Genomic DNA, 18,729 nt, shown 5'->3' with positions numbered 1-18,729 from the left:
CCACCACCAGAAAGACCCCATGCTCAACCCCAGCCAGAAATAGTGGTGGCGGTGGTGAACCGGTGGCCAGGGGGCAGGGGGTTGGAAATTTGAGTCGCATGTGTGGTAGCTTGTTGTGCACGCTTGTGGATCTCTTTTGTGCCATGGGGAGGAGGGGTGGAGAAAAAAGACTGTTGCTTTAAACATGAGTGTGTTCATTTTAGGAGGGGGGTGGGGGGGTGGGGGGGTTCTGCCTACTGCAACACTGCTAGAGGATTTTTCATAATTTAAAAGCACCAAGGAGAGGGAGAGGGGGGGAGAGAGAGAGAGAGAGAGAGAGAGGAGAGAGAGAGAGAGAGAGAGAGAGAGAGAGAGAGAGAGAGAGGTGCAGTTGAGAGAGACAGCCTCTTAGAGCTGTGAGGCAGAAGTGATGGATCCGGCCCACAGAAAAGTGACAGTCTTCTCCTAACAGGCCACAGGCAGTACACAACCTGCCCTGGACTCCCAACTATTCATCAGGAAACTACCTCCAACCAACACAAGTCACCGGACGTTTCCTGAAAGCGTTCCAACTTTTTCAAGAGGACACTGGAACAATCTACTCCAATGCATGCTGAATACTTCTTTTTTTTTTTTTGACCAAGTTGAGCCTCTGTTGCGGTAATGACAGTCTTTTAATAATAGCTGTTGAAACCCACGTCACCCCCCCACTGCTGGAATGGACTGAGGTGACAAAGAGCGAGTAACCAGACGAGCAGAGCGCAGGAAGAGGAGGAACACAAACGTGCAGCTTTCATACTCTGGGATGACTTTCTTCCAGGAGAAACTTCAAACGGTTCTGGCAGGAGGGCAAGGCAACTGAGGGAGCGTCATCTGTACCGTGCAGTTATCTGGTAAGCATTATGTAACCTTGTCTCATTAAGGAGTTTAAAGATGTTCTCATTCATCGGGCAGGAGGAGTGCATGTCTGTATCACATGAACATGGGAGAAACATGTTGAATTCTTCCCATGTAACCAGAGAGTGAATGATGGCCACAGTTGGCGTGGGGTCAGAATCAATCAGCCATGTGACACGTCTAATACAAAGGTTAAGCACTTTGTCATCTTGTTTGAGTGGAGTCGGAGATGTTGCTCTCAACCTGCTGCACTTGAACGGTGACTTTTGAATTCAGCGCTGACCTCGTAACATCTCTTATCTGACTTGCAGTTTTGATGTTGAAGGGAAATTCTCGCTTTTGTCGTGTCACTCTGACTCTGAGGGGGTTAATTCAGCACAGAGGGATGCTGGAGTGAGTTTTCAGGAGTTGCAAAGTGCTTTTGTGCGACTGATAAAATCCAGCACAGGACCAAAGAAGTGCCAAATGGAGTCTGAGAGACTTTATTCAGCAAGAGCGTTGAGCAATACATTATTAAAACCAATGTGTATTTGTAGCATTTATTTATTAATAAAAAGAAAAATGAGTCAACTTTACAATGTCAAGCAGACCTCAGCTTCAGGATGTTCCCCTGGACACAAGAGGACGGGGAGGCAGGCAGTTGAATCCCGTCTTTGTTTCTGTTGCCAGGGTAGTGTTTGGATAAGGGGGCTTTGAGGTGCTGGAACTTATCGAAACAATTCCCAAGACCCCCTGCTTCTCCATCTGAAATCACAGACGGAGGCACCAAGCACAGACAGGCACTGGATGAATCCCCAATTTGAACAAAAATGGCAACTCTCCCGCTTAATAGGCAGTCAAAACAAACACTGTTTTTTTTGTTTTTTTTCTTAGGAGGGGGTCAAATTGAACCGGTACATGAGCCTAATCACGTCCCAAATGTCATATTACATGGAAACAGGGATTACATGCTTGAGAAAAGAATGAGGTCACCCCCAAGGTAAAGTAATAGTGCATATTACCACGAGCAAATTGAATTTGACTCTGATCCAACGCATATTGGGTGTCATGCTGGAGACTCTGCCAGTTCTCTGTGGAGTCGGCACTAATTTGAACTCGCCGAACAAAGCTGTTCTGCAGCGTGCCCACTTCTCGTTTGGCTCCTGACAAATGAGGTGCTGTGTAGTCTTGTTGTGATCTCCTGTTGAGAATGATGATGATGTGATTATGAAGCATTCAGACAGAAAGTAGGACACCGAGAATGAAGTGGGTCAGTAGAAACCGTGTCTTATACGTGCGACAGGGATGAAGGGGGGTGCTGGTCCCCCATCTAGACGGGTCCGGCTCTCTCTGTCTGCCACTGCCATTGACTTTACATGCAAGCATGGCAGCTCGCTCTAATGAGGTGACGAAGAATGTGAGGAATGCCATGCTCACGTTGAAATGAGAGGGGCTGGGGTGAGACACATCAACTGGTCTGAGCAGGGCTGCTCACCTACTAATTAATATGTGCTGAGCATGACCAAAAAGGCTGGAGCACAGAGACGCAGTGACTGACCCGCCGCACACGCCTATGACACCTAATCTAACACCGAGTAAAACCCAGAAGGCGGAGTGTTATGGATACAGATTTACCACCTGAAGACAGAAAAACGAAAACATTTAGGTGTGAAGCAGACTTGAAGGAATTACCTGAGAGCAGCTGCCAGTCGTGTTACGACGAGGAGCCTCATTCAGACTGCCAGCGGTGCAGACTTTGATGAAACTCCTCAACAACAGTTAATCATTGCAGCCACTGGCCAGGTCAATAGCAGCTTGTTCAGGTGAAATGATTTTAGGAGAATAATGATCCACGAGGGCTGTTAACAGCAAAGACGGTGGTCGAAGCTCGGTGCTGTTCCCTGTGGCAGCCTGAGGATGGCTTAATAACAGGCTGTGTCTGCTGGGGCAGATGGGACCCTCTGTTGTCCCTCACAGTGTTGTTATTTGAAAAACACGCATTAACAGAAAAGCACTCAGACACGCACATGGCGCATACTCATGACAAAAACACATTTCATCACAAGCTGCAAACATTTTTCCCGCAGCTTTGAAGTGTAGTGAACCCTAGAGCAGGAGATTCCAGACTAACTACGTCCAAAATGGGACTCCGCAGCAGCAGCAGCAGCAGCAGGGGCAAATCACACGCCATTTCTCAGTGAGACAGCTCGTTCTCCAGAGGGAGAAACCACAGGAGCCACTGGCCAAATACAGTCATCAGCACATTACAGGGGACAGGCTCCGAGCGGCTCCATTATCTCAGTTTGGGCTTACTGGTAAACTATTATTAGTGATGTCCTAGTGGGGGCTTGATCTGCAAACATTAATTCTGTTGGAACTGATAATGTGTGTCTGTGTGAGTAGGGCGAAAGATATTTGTGACGCTGCAATCTTTGCATCAATCAGCATTTGCAAGGCTGATGTCATCGAGCCCGGGCTTTGTAAGCAGGATTAGTACTATGAAAGAGATGATGCTGTGCTGACAGAGGACAGCTTTGTGGTGAATTTGAAACAGACACTGCGCTCGTCTTTAAGCTTTTCTTATTCGCGGCAGTCGTCTTTCAGCGTTGCGCAGTGTTTTAACAAAGTAGCCTGGACAATGGGACCTAGAGGTCTTCTGTACTGCAAAGATTTTCAGTGAAATTCACAAAGAAAGATCGTTTGCACAGATGACTGTTCATATACAGGTTTTTTTTTTTTTTTACAGTTGAAAAAGTGTTTACACATTTGATTCGAGACAGATAAAAGCAGAAGGGTCGAAGGTGCCAAGGGTCATGTTCTTGGGGAATGCTGCATTTCTGTTCTCCATGTCTCCAACCTAATGTGCTGGCTGCACGCCCAGATTACAGAGATGAAAACATTTCAGCTCTCTTCCCAAATTTGTGCTCAACACCATATCTCTCACACAGAGAGAGGCTACCACCAATGTGTGAGGGAAGCACTTGGAAGATTGACAACGCTACCGCAGCTCTCACACAGTCAATATAAGGACTCTCTATAATGCTTTATGATGAGAAAGGCCCCTTCTGACTCTGGGGAAGTGTTACACAGGACCCTTCTGTAATCCAATATGCAGCAGCTTTCAATTAAGGTGCCCCAGGAGTTCAAGGCCTTGTTATCCTTACACAGGAGTTACATTCACCTTAGCTATAAGTGGCATCGCTTCTTCTAATAACACCACAACATCTTCAAAAAAAACCCAACCCTGCCTACAGTTATTTTTCTAAACCAAAATACAATGAAGATCTTGGCCAAATAGTCAAGCATCTCATTTTCCTCAACTCTCATGGGAAAGGGCTGTGCCACGAAGTGAAGTCATCGAGGGAAAATCTTAAAAAAAAAGATTATAATCTGAACAGGGCTGTATCTCGGATATAATCAGGGATTTCTATGGAGACAAATAAGATATTATTATGTAAAACATCCCTCTTCTTGGTCAGAGTAAACCTTTTGCATAACAGTCAAAACAGAAACAGACATACTCAAGAGTTATAGTTAAAATGTGATTGCATCTCATTTTACTCCTCTGGTAATGGCAACACACAAGCCTGATGCAACACGATCAATATTTGAAACAGTTCCTCGAATAGCATCATCTGGTAGTGTCTCAATTTTTCCATAAGCAAAGATGTGCAGGCCTGCAGAGGGGAACAGATAGGAGTGTTCCTCCGTGTAAAGGACTCGTGATGGCGGTCACCCAAAGAGAGCTGGAGCCAAAAGAGCAAACTAAACTAAACACACACCCCTACGAGTAATGAAACTCACCACAGAAATCAGCATATCATCAGACAAAAGAAATGCTTTCTGAGGGGCTGTGGGGTGAGTTACTGAGTAACATCTTTTGTACGTAAAATCTTTCAAACAAACTAGGAACAAGACTCAATACATTCAATGAACTACATCTTTAAACCAACAGGGAAAACAGCCACGTGTACGCATGTCAGCAGTGATATGAACAGTGCAGCAACCAGGAGATTACTGATATTGTATGTGACGGCCGTGTGTTTAATGTCATGGAAAGTTGCGGCGGTCACTGTGGCGCTCAGCGGGGCCCATGAGCCATTTCCTTTCAGATGTAATCTATTTCAGGAGCCTCGATTCTGGGAGGTGTAATGACCTCCAGCCCTGCGGAGGCTGAGACGTGTTGTCAGGGCTTCTGTACCTGCCTGTTCCTCTGTGTACTCAGAGTGAATGTATCCTGATGGACATTCTCTTTTTGGTCTCAAACAGAGCAGTAAAGAAACAATTTCAACGGTTATAGCTCGGGATAAATCAATGCATGGCTATGTCTACACAGCCTCCTGCTAAACCTCTATATAAGTTAGTTATGACTACAATAAAATCATGCTTTTTTCCATTTTTTTCTTCTCTTTAGGGTTTGGTGGGTTAGACACTAACTCATGGAGCCCCCTTCAGTGGTCCTGCTGGGGCTCCTTCTAGTTTATGGACTCGCCTGGGGCGTGCAGCAGACGCAGGGGAGCCTGTCAGACAGCAGCCATGGTGGAGACAGGACCCAGGAATTTGAGAGCAGTGAGGACGGTCTCGAGAGAGAGTTTCTCTATGCTGGAAGGAGCAAGCGCGCTCCGGCCGACCAGCAGCAGGACAAATGCTCCTACACTTTCATTGTGCCTCAACAGAAAGTGACGGGAGCCATCTGCGTGAACTCCAAGGAGCCGGAGGCCATGCTGGAGAATCGGGTCAATAAGCAGGAGCTGGAGCTGCTAAATGTGGAGCTACAGAAGCAGAAAAGGCAGATCGAGACTTTGCAGCAGCTGGTGGAGGTCGACGGGGGTATTGTCAATGAGGTCAAGCTTCTGAGGAAGGAAAGTCGAAATATGAACTCCAGAGTCACTCAGCTTTACATGCAGCTGCTCCATGAAATCATAAGGAAGAGAGACAATGCCCTTGAATTGGCACAGATGGAGAACAAGATACTGAACCAAACGTCTGAGATGCAACAGCTAACCAGCCGATACAAAGATCTTGAGCACAAGTACCAGCACCTGGCTTATTTAGCCACCAATCAGTCGACTCTCATTGCCATCTTGGAGGAACAGTGCCAAAGTCGACCTGTTCTCCGCCACGCCCCCGTGCCCGTCCCCGTCCCCGTCCCTCAGCCACGGCCACAGCCACCTCCACCATCACCACCTCTCAACAAGCCTTATCAGCCACCTGTACTTCCCCGGATCAATAACCCCATCAGCAACGAGATCCAGAGTGACCAGAAATCTCTACCCTCTCTTCTCCCTACGATGCCCGCTGGTACACACAGCCCGTCCACCACCGACAAGCCCTCTGGTGAGTTCAACAAAGAGTGATACTATCTTCTTTTTTTTTTTCCATCAATTCCTACCAAACACACCAGTTGCCATCACAAATACAAAGTGTAAACAAAAGGCTGCATGTCTGAGCTTCTCAGCCATTAATCATGTGACCAGGGATCCTTTCATCCATTCATTTTGATTTTGTCCCACATTTTTCCAGAGCAAAGGGCGAGTGGGAACAGAAATGCTGTTGTCTCCTGCCTTTTGTGATGCATATCATCTAATTGCCACGATTTAACCCGTCACAACAACACAAAGCATATTAGCAGGGTAAATATGTGTGTGCCCAGACGGATAGCTGGCCGAAAGCCTGGTGGCCCTTCAAACATATGTTAACAGATTCAAAGATTGATGTGAAGAGGTTTTTTGCAGGATCAGTGGCAGTAAACGGACTATTTCTGTTCCCGTTCATTTAAAAACTGTATCTTGATGGAAAATAGTAAAAAAAATAAATAAATAACTGATCTTCCCCACTGTGACTACTGGGAACTTTTTCCATAGACTTTATGTGCTTCCACTTGCCATTTTCACTGGACTGCATATGAACAGTAGCCTTTGTCTGATTTGTTTGAAAGGAGGCAAGTAATTTCCTCCCGATACAAATGCAGCTAACAGCCCCAAGAAAGTTACATAAAACGTGAACACAGACAGAAAGCTTCATACGGCGCACTCGTAGAGAGGGAGATATGTGTAAAACAGAAACAGGGGCGAAAACACGGAGATGGAGTAGATGAATAAAGGGGAGGGGAAGCGAGTGCAAACAGAAAGAGATACACACAGCCAGTGATGTCATTTGTTCCAGTTGCACCAGGCAAGAATCAGTCATATGTTCCACCGAAGCAGCAAACTTTATCAGGCAGAACAGAGCAGGGCAGGGCAGGGCAACTTTCTGGCTTGTATCTGCTCAACAGAGACATTCCTGAGAGTGAATGGATGACTGACTGTGGGCCATGAAACAGATATCATCCACAGTGATTGCATGAACCAAAAACAATCTTCAGAAGGATAGATAACGGCAAGAGCTTTGTTGATTCTCTCAAATGCATTGGTTTTTTTTTTCTTTTTGATGCACCTAAACACCATTTGAATTCTCATTTCCCTTCTGTGTATTGTAACACTTTGCAACGCATGCCAGTTGGCAAACCACGCGAGTGTGAAATCTTGAGAACTTAAACACGTTCACGGCTATGTGTACCAGGGGAGTCGTTCGCCTCATTACTGTTTTTCCCGTATCTGCCAGGTTTGGAATGAAGGGTAAAATCACACTGGCACATACAGTATGCAAATCGGGTTTCAACAGTCTGCAACATAAAAGCCGATAAAAGCTTGACTTTGCACCAAATTTTCTAAACATTTAGAGCACAACTGCTGCTGGTTAGCTCAGAGTTGACCCTGCATAGCTGTCGTTCTCTGGCAGGCGTTTGTGTACTTTCTTGGTCGCAAGTAAGCAAATACATCTGAGATGTTGCAGAGGTTTTCCTGTTTTTCAAACAATTTACAGCAAAAATCACACACACACACACACACACACACACACACACACACACACACACACACACACACACACACACACACACACCACACACAACAAAAAAACTACAGCAGACTTCCTGGCAAAGAAGTGGAATGCAAAACACTGATTTGCAAGCCTAATCAGCCTGGTCCAGGAAATCCTCTCCTCAAAACCTGATTTCACTTTTCTGATAATGACATAAAATACGAGAGAATAAGGGAAAATAACAATCCCGAAGCCTGAACTATTATGAATGATTGAAGCTTTTTGCTACTGTTTCATCATTCAGAAGTTAGGATTCCCTTTGCCCTCATGCCAGTGTTTCTTTTGGCTACGCTGCCGGCAGCCATTTCCCTTGCGAGCGGCGCAGCCAAAGTCAATTCTACAGTTAAAATGAGAGCCTCTGCTGAAAAATGGGATTCCCTATGGCAGAATATAATAACTCTTTGTGTCACTGAGGGTTTTTTTTTTTCTTCCTCTGTTTCCTATTCTTAACTGTTTAGCCACTGCTGAAGCTGTCTGGGTTTTACATGCAGAAGAATTCATGTTGTGATCTTTCGCTTCAGGTCCGTTTAAGGACTGTCTGCAGGCTCTGGAAGACGGCCACGCTGCCAGTGGCATGTACCTGGTGAAGCCAGAGAACGCGAACCGGCTTATGCAAGTGTGGTGCGACCAGAGACACGACCCGGGGGGCTGGACCGTGATCCAGAGGAGGGTGGACGGCTCTGTCAACTTCTTCAGAAACTGGGAGACGTACAAGGTGCGACCGACTCACACCAAGTCAAGGAGCTCATAGTTTGGAGGGGAACTGGTGACATGTGCAAAGTGTTTTGACTTAACCAGGTGTGAAGGACGAATGAATAGGTGATTGTTGAGCTTTTCAAGAGTCTAATGAAGTCTGATGTGGCACCTGCCTCCATCGCAGCCTTGTGACTCATTAATTCCAGTTGCATTTCTTGGTCTTGGGAAATTATGTCACACTGAAATTTAAAAAGAAAAAAAAGAAGAAAAAAAAGTGGAGAAGTTTGACTTAAATGTTGCTTTACCGGATAGTGTTTGGAATACCTGTCCAAAAATGTATTGATGGCAAGTGTGATTATCTTTTTTTGCCCATATCAACTGATCTTCACTGTACTGTGAAGGAGAAACCCTCTCTCACAGGGGAAAGACATACACTGATAAACAACTGGGTGCAAGCCAAAACAATACAAAGGTCCTGATTAAATCCACCCCCCAGACAAGAATAGAAATGTTTCCACAACTACTGCAAAAAACCTTAAAACCACATGACAGCTGAAATTGCTTTTGTGTTCTCTTCATGAGTAGTCTTTCCATGATTCAGACGCCACAGACCAACTTACAGTATGACCAGAGACAGAACAAAGTAGAAAGACAGGATCCAGAATGATGTATTTTCAGCTAAATGCACATTGTCCTGCTGTGTTTTCAATAGAACAATAACGGGAAGAAATCTGGACACCTGATGTAAGCTGTAAACTTGACTCAGAGGGTCCATTTATAATAATGTTCCTTGACGATAAACAACCCCGTAGAAGAGCTAAAGCTCATAATTACCTCCAGAGCATGAGCAACGACCCTGAATCATCACCCAGACATTCAAAGTAACTGTTCAAAGAACATCCAAAGAGGATTTCCTAATCGTACTGATAGTGTTTTTTCTTATCACTGAACTTCACAGCAAGGCTTTGGCAATATTGACGGCGAGTACTGGCTGGGTCTCGAGAACATCTACTGGCTGACTAACCAGGGAAACTACAAGCTGCTGGTCACGCTGGAGGACTGGTCGGGAAGGAAGGTGTTTGCAGAGTATGCCAGTTTCAGACTGGAGCCTGAGGCTGACTTCTACAAGCTGAGGGTGGGCCGATATCATGGCAACGCTGGAGACTCCCTCACCTGGCACAACGGCAAACAGTTTACCACACTGGACAGAGACCATGACGCCTATACAGGTAAAAACATCAGCGTTACAAACAGCCTGGGAGCAATAGTTCAATCCTTCTTCATGCACGCAGCCAACTGACTGTTTTATTCCTTTTTCTAGGAAATTGTGCCCACTACCAGAAGGGAGGCTGGTGGTACAACTCTTGCGCCCATTCGAATCTGAACGGCGTTTGGTACAGAGGAGGACACTACCGCAGCCGCTACCAAGACGGAGTCTACTGGGCCGAGTTCAGAGGAGGAGCTTATTCGCTAAAGAAAGTCGTCATGATGATCCGTCCAAACCCAAACACTTTCCACTAAACCTCCCAGGAACACACACTGTGCTGCGTCGCTTAATAAACTTCTTCACAGGCCTCATATCTTTTTTTTTTTGTTGTTTGTTTGTTTTGGTTTATCATGGCATCAGACCAAGTCAGATGACCGAGAGAAAGATGATGTTAAAAGTGCAATAATCCAAACATCAGGGCAAAAAATAAAAGTCCCTCTAATCATGTAATAAATTTACATGCTGTTATTCAGTTGTCTATGCTTTTATTATTTTTTTTTTTTCCATTTTATTTTATGAGACATATAAAGACATGCTCATTGCTCAGGAGTTATTTTATATATGTTTGCAAGCAAGAACCTTAGGTGGCAGCACTTCATTTGATTTGATTGAATGAGTAGCTTTGAAATAGAATCCCTCCCATATCTATTTAATCCGTACAAAAACAATGAGGTTGACACAGGAAATGTATCCAGTGACTTTCTTTTCATTTCATCCTTATTATACATTTCAGATTTATTTTACAGGGACGTTAACAATAACTGAGTGGAACAGCTTCAGTCTTCAGGGCCTTTCCCCCCCTTTACAGCATAGTTTACAACACAATATACTCCCATGTCCTTCTCTTATACAGCGTTATTCCAAACACGTGCAACTTTTATAAAAAAAGAAATTTTGATGAGGTACTTTCTCTTTTATGTCCTGCCTTTTTAAAGAAATACTTGTTTTGAAATCTTGAATTGCTTGAACAGGTATACATCAATCTGCTTGAATGAATCAAGCACTGTATTTACTGTATAAAAATAGTGGTTTGTTGATTTCAATAGAGCCTACATATTGCGTTTGTACATAAGATCTTTGTAATATAATGTATTAAAACCTGTTATGTCACTATTAAGTTGCAATAAAATATGTACAGCTTGGATGTTGACGTCTTTCTTATTTAGTAAAGGTGATGAGAGGTTTACTCTGTATTCACATTTCCATGGATGGATAAAAACATTGACACGTCATTGGAAACACTCAGATTTGGTCAATTAGACCGTATTAAATTCATGTTTAAACCTTAAATGAGTGAATGTATCATGACTGTAGCTGCCCATGATCAGCTGGTATCAGCAGGATCCTGCACCCCACAACCACTGTTGCAACCAAGCTTGTTAAAGTGGTATAGACGAAGACCGACTCATTGGATAAGTAAACAAATTCGTCTTTGCAAATCTGTAAAACAAATGTTTTAAGTTTGTCACATCATATAAAAGTGTGTCACACTCTGTCTAGATGTTTAAAATTTGACAAAATAGAAATTTGTCAAATCATGACATCATACGCGTCTCTCCCGCCAAAGCTATGTCAAAATCGACTCCCCTCTGACTGAATTAGATAATGGGGGTGGTGCGGAGATATAGAAACACGTGGTGCTTGCACATGTTGGAATACTTTGGCCTTAAACTCTGCCTTAAAGGCTAAGGCAAATCCTGAGATGTCACACAGGCGATTTGCAAGTGAGTCATATTACCGAAAGAATATTATACGGCAAACTTCTCCAGACATGTGTGTGTGTGTGTGTGTGTGTGTGTGTGTGTGTGTGTGTGTGTGTGTGTGTGTGTGTGTGTGTGTGTGTGTGTGTGTGTGTGCGTGTGCGTGTGTGTGCGTGTGTGCGTGTGTGTGGGTGTGTGTGTGTGTGTGTCCTCCATCCTGCGCAAGCTGCTAAGCTCGGGCTTCAAGACAAAGATCCTCGTCAGTCAACTATGCTGGGAGTGTTTGCAAAACACACAGAACGGAAACACAAGAGTGAGACATAAGTACAACACGACAGCTTCCCAGTAAATTATCTCATATAAATGACATTTTGTGATTTAGTTTTTTTGTATTATATTCTAAGAACATTTGTATATTTGATACTTTTAAAGTCATGATATTAAGCAGACATGGATTATTTTCTTTGCTTTCCGACGCTGGTGCCACGTCGAATGCGGTGCACATCAAGACTTCATCCAACTTCACACATCCTTCTTTTCTACTGTGCTATCCAGTTCAGGGTTGCAGGGCACTGAAGCCCATCATTTCTTTCGGCTTACCAATTACTGGTACGTGCATGTTTTCGGATTGAGAAAGAGACACAGAAAGGGGACCGTCCATGATTCCAACCCACAAGCTTCTCACTATCAGGTGAAAGTGTAAACAACTATGGTCACGCATCCAAACAGTGAAACTATATATTTTTGGATGGGATTCTTAAGGAGATGATCCTCACTGCTGTCAACTGTTGGAAGTAAATCCCTCCGCGTGCTGCAATCTCTGTCACCATTTCACCCCAGACGTCATTTGGAAATACTGTAAGTCTGAATCCAGAGTTCTTGAAGATTTGAACTTTCACTTAGAGTTTTGTCTGAGGTTTAAATGTCCTCGTTGGACCTCAGTTTGATGTGATTTCTAAACCTTTGTGACAGTGTAGCACAACATTTAGCACGCTCATTAAATATTTCAAAGTATATGCTCGATTTTTTTCCAAACCAAAACTCTTGGTTGAAGTCGCGTTGTGCGTCTTAAGTTACTCGCTTAGTTGTATTATGGCTCAGAGGTGTCTCAATATATAATTTGTTCGACTTCACAGCATTATCATCCCGCCTCAATGTGTGATCGGACCACCAATTTACACAAACGTCTATCAGCCACAGCATTATAACCACCTGACTGACTCTTTGTCTCTCTTTCCTGCCAGAACAGTATCTCTGAAGGTGTGTTGTTGTATCTGGCATCAAGATGTTAACAGCAGATCCTTCAAATCCTGTAACTTGATGTGTGGAGCCTCCCTGGGAGCATGTGCGTCAATGAGGCTTGGCCGCCCATGATCCTGACGCCGGTTCACAGCTTTTCTTTCCTTGGACCACTTCTGATAGATACTGACTTTTCAGACTGACATCACCCCCACATGAGCTGCAGCTTTGGAGACACTCTGATCCAGTCAACTCACCATCACTCACTCATATTCCTGAGGCTCGTCATTTTTTCCTGTTCCACTTGAACTTTGAAGACCAAGTTATTACTTTCTGCCTGATATATCAGACTCACTACCGAGCACTATGATAGGAATAATCATATTTGTCCACTTCTACTCTCAGCGGTCATAATGTTCTGGCTCGTCAATGGGGTAAAATATTTGGTCATCTGTAATACACAAAAAGAGAGTCCTTTCCTTCTCCATAACTGAGTTAAAACTAATATTTTTCCATAATCATATTCTCATCAGCACTTGTCCTGGTCACATCAGGACAGAGTTGGAAAATATTGGACATACCTTGGAAAACCTTGTGCCTGTTGCTATGCTCATACCAGGTTAATTGTTGTGTTTTCATTTTAGTCAAGTGTTATTTTGCCATGAATTCAACATCTATTATAAGTTCTGCCAATAGCATGACTTCAATAACAATTCAAAACTAATATTTTTCATGGAGTGCCACATCCGTACAAGATGTCTGACAAGAAACAAAGTAGTTTTCCAGATCATAACAACAGTCAAGCTAATGCATTTTATATTCCTCATGAGTACAGATTGTACATTGAATCAGGAAAACGATTCTTGTCTGGATTTAGTGAGATTTTGTTCTTCTACCATCTGTTCAATACAGTCCAAACTGTCTCAAAGGTCATTTTCTTAAATCCATTTTAATATAACTGCTTTGTGTAAAGCTCCCAAAACGTTTCAGCTCAAGATCCAAAAGAAGAATTTGATGACTTATGGCATATTGGTTAAAAGCCACAATAAAGAAAGTTGGTCTGTGGACCACTTGGGTCCTGAACCATAGTTTAGGAACCACTACTAATCACAGTGTCAGCATTAAATGTGCATTCTTAAGTTAAATAACAATTTTTTTTTTTTTGTAGAGGGGTTGATATTCAAAGAAGTATAAATTCAGTGTGATGAGTGTTTACATGAGTAACAAAGGAATCTGAGGAGGGAGTGGAAACATGGAGGAGGTCAGACAGATATGGGGGGCGCAAGGTTGTGAATGGCCTTGAATGCATAGAGCAGCAAAGAGCCGCATTTTGAATTGGATGCGGAACTGAACCGGGAGCCAGTGGGGCTGATGGAGCTGATGGAGCTGATGGAGGACTGGAGTGATGTGGTGGATGGAGGGAGTGTGAGTGACGATGCAGGCAGCTGAATTCTGGACCAGTTGAAGTTTATGCAGGGATTTGAGAGGAAGGCCAAAGAGGAGAGAGTTACAGTAATCCAGGAAGTGATGAGGCTGTAGACTAGGATGGCGGCAGTGTGGGGGGTGAGGGAGGGGTGCAGATGGAAATAGGCGTAGGCAGACCGGGTAACGTTATTGATATGAGACTGGAAGGACAGAGTGCTGTCGAGGATGACACCCAGACTCTTAACCTGGGACGAGGGTGAAATAGAGGCGTTGTCAATGTTGATGAAGAAGCAGCTGGTTCTGGATAAAGTGGACTTGGTGCCAATGAGGAGGATCTCAGTTTTATTGCTGTTTGATTTAAGGAAGTTGAGGGGCCCCAGGGCAGAGGGGGTGATGGAGAAAGGGATGGATTTACAAACTGTCAGTTGAGTGCATCCAGAGAGGTAAGAAGTGAACCAGTCTAATGCCAATGGAACATAGTCTGTTGAGGAGGGTGGTGTGACAGATTGTATAAAAGGCTGCACTCGGGCCAAGGAGTGTCTTGGTTAATTTGTTTAAAAAACAAGAATGTTTTATTGTTTTTTTACTGTTTCAACCGTTTCTTCTGGACCTATTTAGCCTTTCTGTGCAGGTCTAGACTATTGTTAATGTTTATCAGACTCACAATCAGATCACTTTATTAATTCCTGGGGGAAATTCTTTAAGACAGAGTCCATTACTGAAGCACATTCAAACGAGAGTGACTAAACCTTCCCTTTAGCCCAGAAGAAATAGCAAGATACATTTTGTTGAAACTGGAATTTCTAAAACACAAGTGTTGCAATTCCATAACTCATTTAATTCATTTTTAGTTTTCCAGCAGGGCCTCATGGTAACGCAGTGCTTCACACTCCAGGCTCATAGAGGGAAGAGTTCGTGGGGTTCAAACATGTTTCCGGGACTTGCTTTGTGGAGTTTGCATGTTCTCCCTGTGGCTTTATTTTTTTCCTACTCTGCTTTCCTGAAAAACATCCATGCAAGGTTACTCACTGACTCTAAATGGACAACCTGCCTTCATCCAATGTTAGCTGGGATCAGCTGTAACCCTGAACGGTACAAAGAAGAATAGAAGATGGATTTTTCCCACAAGACTTGAAAGGGAGCGTTAAACTGTTGTAGATTTTCTAAACACAAAGACACATTATTTCTATAATTTCATTCCATACATTGATAAGTTATTTTGATATCATTGACTGTGGAAGAGAGATTATTCATTATGCATGAGAAAGAGTGTCGAGTAAAATTTCTAAAAGTTATATAGAGATGTTATTTTGTGTTGTATCAATCAATTTTCTATCCATTCAGATGAGGGCTAATTTGGTTTGTATGTATATATATCTATATATCAAGATTATGAGGTATCATTGTGTAAACTTTGAGTAAAATTTAAGCATCTCAAGGGCCCACACGTGTCCTCTGTATTATCTCAGCCAAGAAATCCCAAAAGTGAAATTAAAATAAATTCTAAACAGGACAAATACATAAAGACTTGTGAGCTTTGATTGCATAAAAACATGTTAGCTCAAATCCTATCAACCACAGTGTTTGCATATAGAGTTAATGTAGCAGAGAGAGACGGATGAGATGTGACAGGCCTGTGAAACTAATGCATCCAGCAGCCCCCTCCTCTGACAGCAGAAACCACCTTCACTTCACTACGTGTCACTGAGATTTCCAACGGCAGCTGGAAAATGAAGCAAAATGACTTAACTCCGCAATGAACCAATCTCCATTAATGTCACAGTTTGTGACCAAATTAGAGTTGGAAAAAAGAAAGAAGTATGCATTTTCGAGAGCATTTGAAATCAATTCAGCATGAATTCCTGTGAGATGTATACTTATATGGGGCCAGCCAAAACACTTGTCCTATATTAAATTGACAAACTCTGGCGGCTAAATTGGACTCATAAGTCAGAAGTTAAAATACTTTTTTTTTCCATGATAAAGAAGCTTTGGATGGGACAAAGGAAGACATTCATCACAGTGGCTGTCACTTGTGTCCGCTGTGTTTTTCCAGAAGATCGATGAGACAGTAAACTGCACTTTGTACCGAATCACGTCATCCATCCAAATACCTCAACATGTTCTATCTTTAAGCAGTTACATCTCCAAACCGGTTTGGGTCTGCTTTGTCAATTAACCTACCGGTGGTGAAACATAGGATGGTGTTTCAACGTCTCCATAAACAGAGACGACAGACTCTTTGGATGCCGTGTACGTCTGAGGACTCACCGCCATGGAAAACCTTCAGTAAGGGTGGCCTGTTCAGCCCCCACTCCTCAACCAACATGGAAAACCTTGAGCTGACACACTGCACACTCAGCAAAAAAAAAATGAACCGCATTTCCTGCAGCCTTCAAACCTGAACCTTCAAACTGGCCCGCATTGTTGTTTCACATCTGTGAAAGTCTGTGTCCTTCCACTTTAAGTACAACCATATCTGACTTTCCTGTGCTCCTATGAGTTCCATTTCACTTCCAAATGTGAGTCGGTGTCGTCACATCAAGGATAAATAACAGCATGTTTCACTCTTTCACTGTGAGCAGAGCAGAGGCCTCCATCAAGGGAATGGCTACACCGCAATACCTTTTATTTTGACTGTTACATTAAAAACATTGCCACTGACTTTGCTGAACAAATTGAGGTGGTTACCGGCTGAAAAAAAAGCATTTCAGCCCATTTCAAAACAACCCGGGGATACGTACTGTAACTTATTTCAGAGCCTAAAACATCCTTTCAGGGTAGAGGGCAGTGAGAATGTTAAATATTTTGACATCTCGTGGTATGAAAGGACTGCAGGCGTCTTTTCCACTGTAGCCCTCTTTCCATTTTTCCAGTGGTCGTAAAACCAATGTCAAGCTTAAAGATCTTTATTGTGTGAGCCAGAAGAACCACAGAATCGAGCTGAACGGTCTAATTCCAACAACACTGCAAAATCAGACAAACGCTTTAACCTTTTCTCCTGAGATTGATGATTTTTCCTGGGATGGTGTAGTGGTTAGCACACTCACGTCATAGCAAGAGAGACTCCCACGATGGACTCTGGAGGCTTTCTGTGTAGAGTTTGCATGTTCTCCCATGTACATGTGTGGGTTTCCTCCCACAGTCCTAAAGCTTGAGGCTATTTGGTGACTTTAAACGCGCCCGAGGGGGGTGAATTCTGTTTGTTCCGTGATTGACTGGTCGAACCTTTGCCTTTGCTAAATGTGCTGGATGGACACTGAACTCCTAATTGGAGGAGGATGAGCAATTCACATGGCACTCGTCGCCATCCGAGTGTGAACGGGTGAACGTGACTGACAGAGAAAAGCTCTTTGGAACAGCAGCAGCAGGGAAAACGTGACGAAAAAGAGGAATCCATTCACCATTTTCCTGCAAGAAACAGTCATCAGACCACATTGTGTTAAAAAAGCACATCCAACACTTTGTAATTACTTTTGCTTTGTGCGATTCCTTTTTTGACACGATCCCAACATCTCTCAGTTCAAACTCACCACAGGCTGATGTATGAGAGCAGTGTGATCATTTTAGGGGTTTCTGAAATCATTACATGGCAGACAACTGTGTAATGGAGTATTCCACTGAGGTGACCCAACAGTGCCTGGATTAGAGCTTTTTACTGTCATTTTATCACTGCAAGTCAGCAAAAAAAAAAAGCTCTGTTGATTAAAGAACACCAAACAGACTTTAAACTGCCGTCCAAAAAACGTGTGCATGGTCAGGGGAGACCAACTTCTTTTTCCTTTTTCCTAATAATTTATTTGTGCTGCTGTAAAACCATTGCAACGCACATGGGACTTATTAAAGATGCATATAAATTGGAAAACACTATAATGTGGTGTGGCTTCTCTATGGGAGAATAGTCAATTCTTTGTTTATGGATTATATAGTGGAACGATTGAGTCCTCCACCCCCCCCCCCCCGCCCCCACATTATCCAACAGTTTAACATTTGATCCCATTTCCAAGTGTTGGAGACGGTTGTAGATTTTCTTTACAGCCACATGCCGCGACCACTGTTTCATTTTCCTCCAAAGGGTCTGCACATCCTCTGCAGCGACGTCGCAGGAAATCTCCCAGCGATCGGCAAAAGGAATTTTCCTAAGCACAATGGGAATAGTATTTTCCAACAAAACTTTGTTAGTGAGATGTCATAAGTAAAACGTAAAGAAAAGAATAATGATATGTTATCTCAGTGTACACTTTGTTTCATGAGCAGAGTGTGACTGTTAGGAGCCCCAATCTGCTCATTTTGTACTTTCAGTGCACAGGTCTCTTTATCAATAATTGCAACCAGATGCAGAATGTAGATCGGTCTTGTTATCTGGTATTGATTTGATGAATTCCTTAAAAAAAAAAAAAAAAAAGACAGGAAAAAAGAAATGAAGGGGAGAAAAATGCAATCGATTTCATTCCTTTTGGCTTCCAACACACCAGAACAGAAATCTTTGTATCCGACACAGAACTGACCACTCGTGCGTCAACATGAAGAAGTTTGTCTTCGGATGAGTTTTACTTATAATATAAATTGAAGCATTTGCGCCTGAAGAAGTTCAATTCAAATCTAAGACAACCGAGAACGAGAAAA

General features: G+C 43.3%; 1 protein-coding gene across 3 annotated transcripts; it reads left to right on the top strand.

The window, feature by feature from the left end:
* Nucleotides 1–384: 384 nt before the first annotated feature.
* Nucleotides 385–10,881, top strand: angptl2b (angiopoietin-like 2b). Of its 3 annotated transcripts, XM_080467015.1 has the most exons (7): nucleotides 433–872; nucleotides 1,546–1,655; nucleotides 1,750–1,855; nucleotides 5,270–6,192; nucleotides 8,298–8,491; nucleotides 9,431–9,701; nucleotides 9,794–10,881. In XM_080467015.1, exons 4-7 carry the CDS (start codon nucleotides 5,295–5,297, stop codon nucleotides 9,991–9,993), a joined length of 1,563 nt encoding a protein of 520 aa, XP_080323141.1. In that variant the 5' UTR covers nucleotides 433–872; nucleotides 1,546–1,655; nucleotides 1,750–1,855; nucleotides 5,270–5,294; the 3' UTR covers nucleotides 9,994–10,881. The 3 variants fall into 3 exon arrangements, with proteins under 3 accessions (XP_080323142.1, XP_080323140.1, XP_080323141.1); XM_080467016.1 differs by lacking the exons at nucleotides 1,546–1,655; nucleotides 1,750–1,855 and having other exon boundaries at nucleotides 385–707; nucleotides 800–872; XM_080467014.1 differs by lacking the exon at nucleotides 1,546–1,655 and having other exon boundaries at nucleotides 423–872.
* The last annotated feature ends 7,848 nt before the right edge of the window (nucleotides 10,882–18,729 follow it).

The sequence above is a fragment of the Lipophrys pholis genome (assembly GCF_963383615.2).
Source record: "Lipophrys pholis genome assembly, chromosome: 7".
In the NCBI taxonomy this organism is placed as follows: Eukaryota; Metazoa; Chordata; class Actinopteri; order Blenniiformes; family Blenniidae; genus Lipophrys; species Lipophrys pholis.
The sequence above is the reverse complement of the archived record's forward strand: the minus strand, read 5'-3'. Positions and strand labels throughout refer to the sequence as shown.

Bases quoted from the DNA above. Each gene is read 5' to 3' on its own strand.
- angptl2b (XM_080467016.1), top strand. From the start codon at position 5,295: ATGGAGCCCCCTTCAGTGGTCCTGCTGGGGCTCCTTCTAGTTTATGGA. The intron at 6,193-8,297 runs GTGAGTTCAACA...CTTTCGCTTCAG, and splicing joins CACCACCGACAAGCCCTCTG to GTCCGTTTAAGGACTGTCTG. The intron at 9,702-9,793 runs GTAAAAACATCA...TCCTTTTTCTAG, and splicing joins AGACCATGACGCCTATACAG to GAAATTGTGCCCACTACCAG.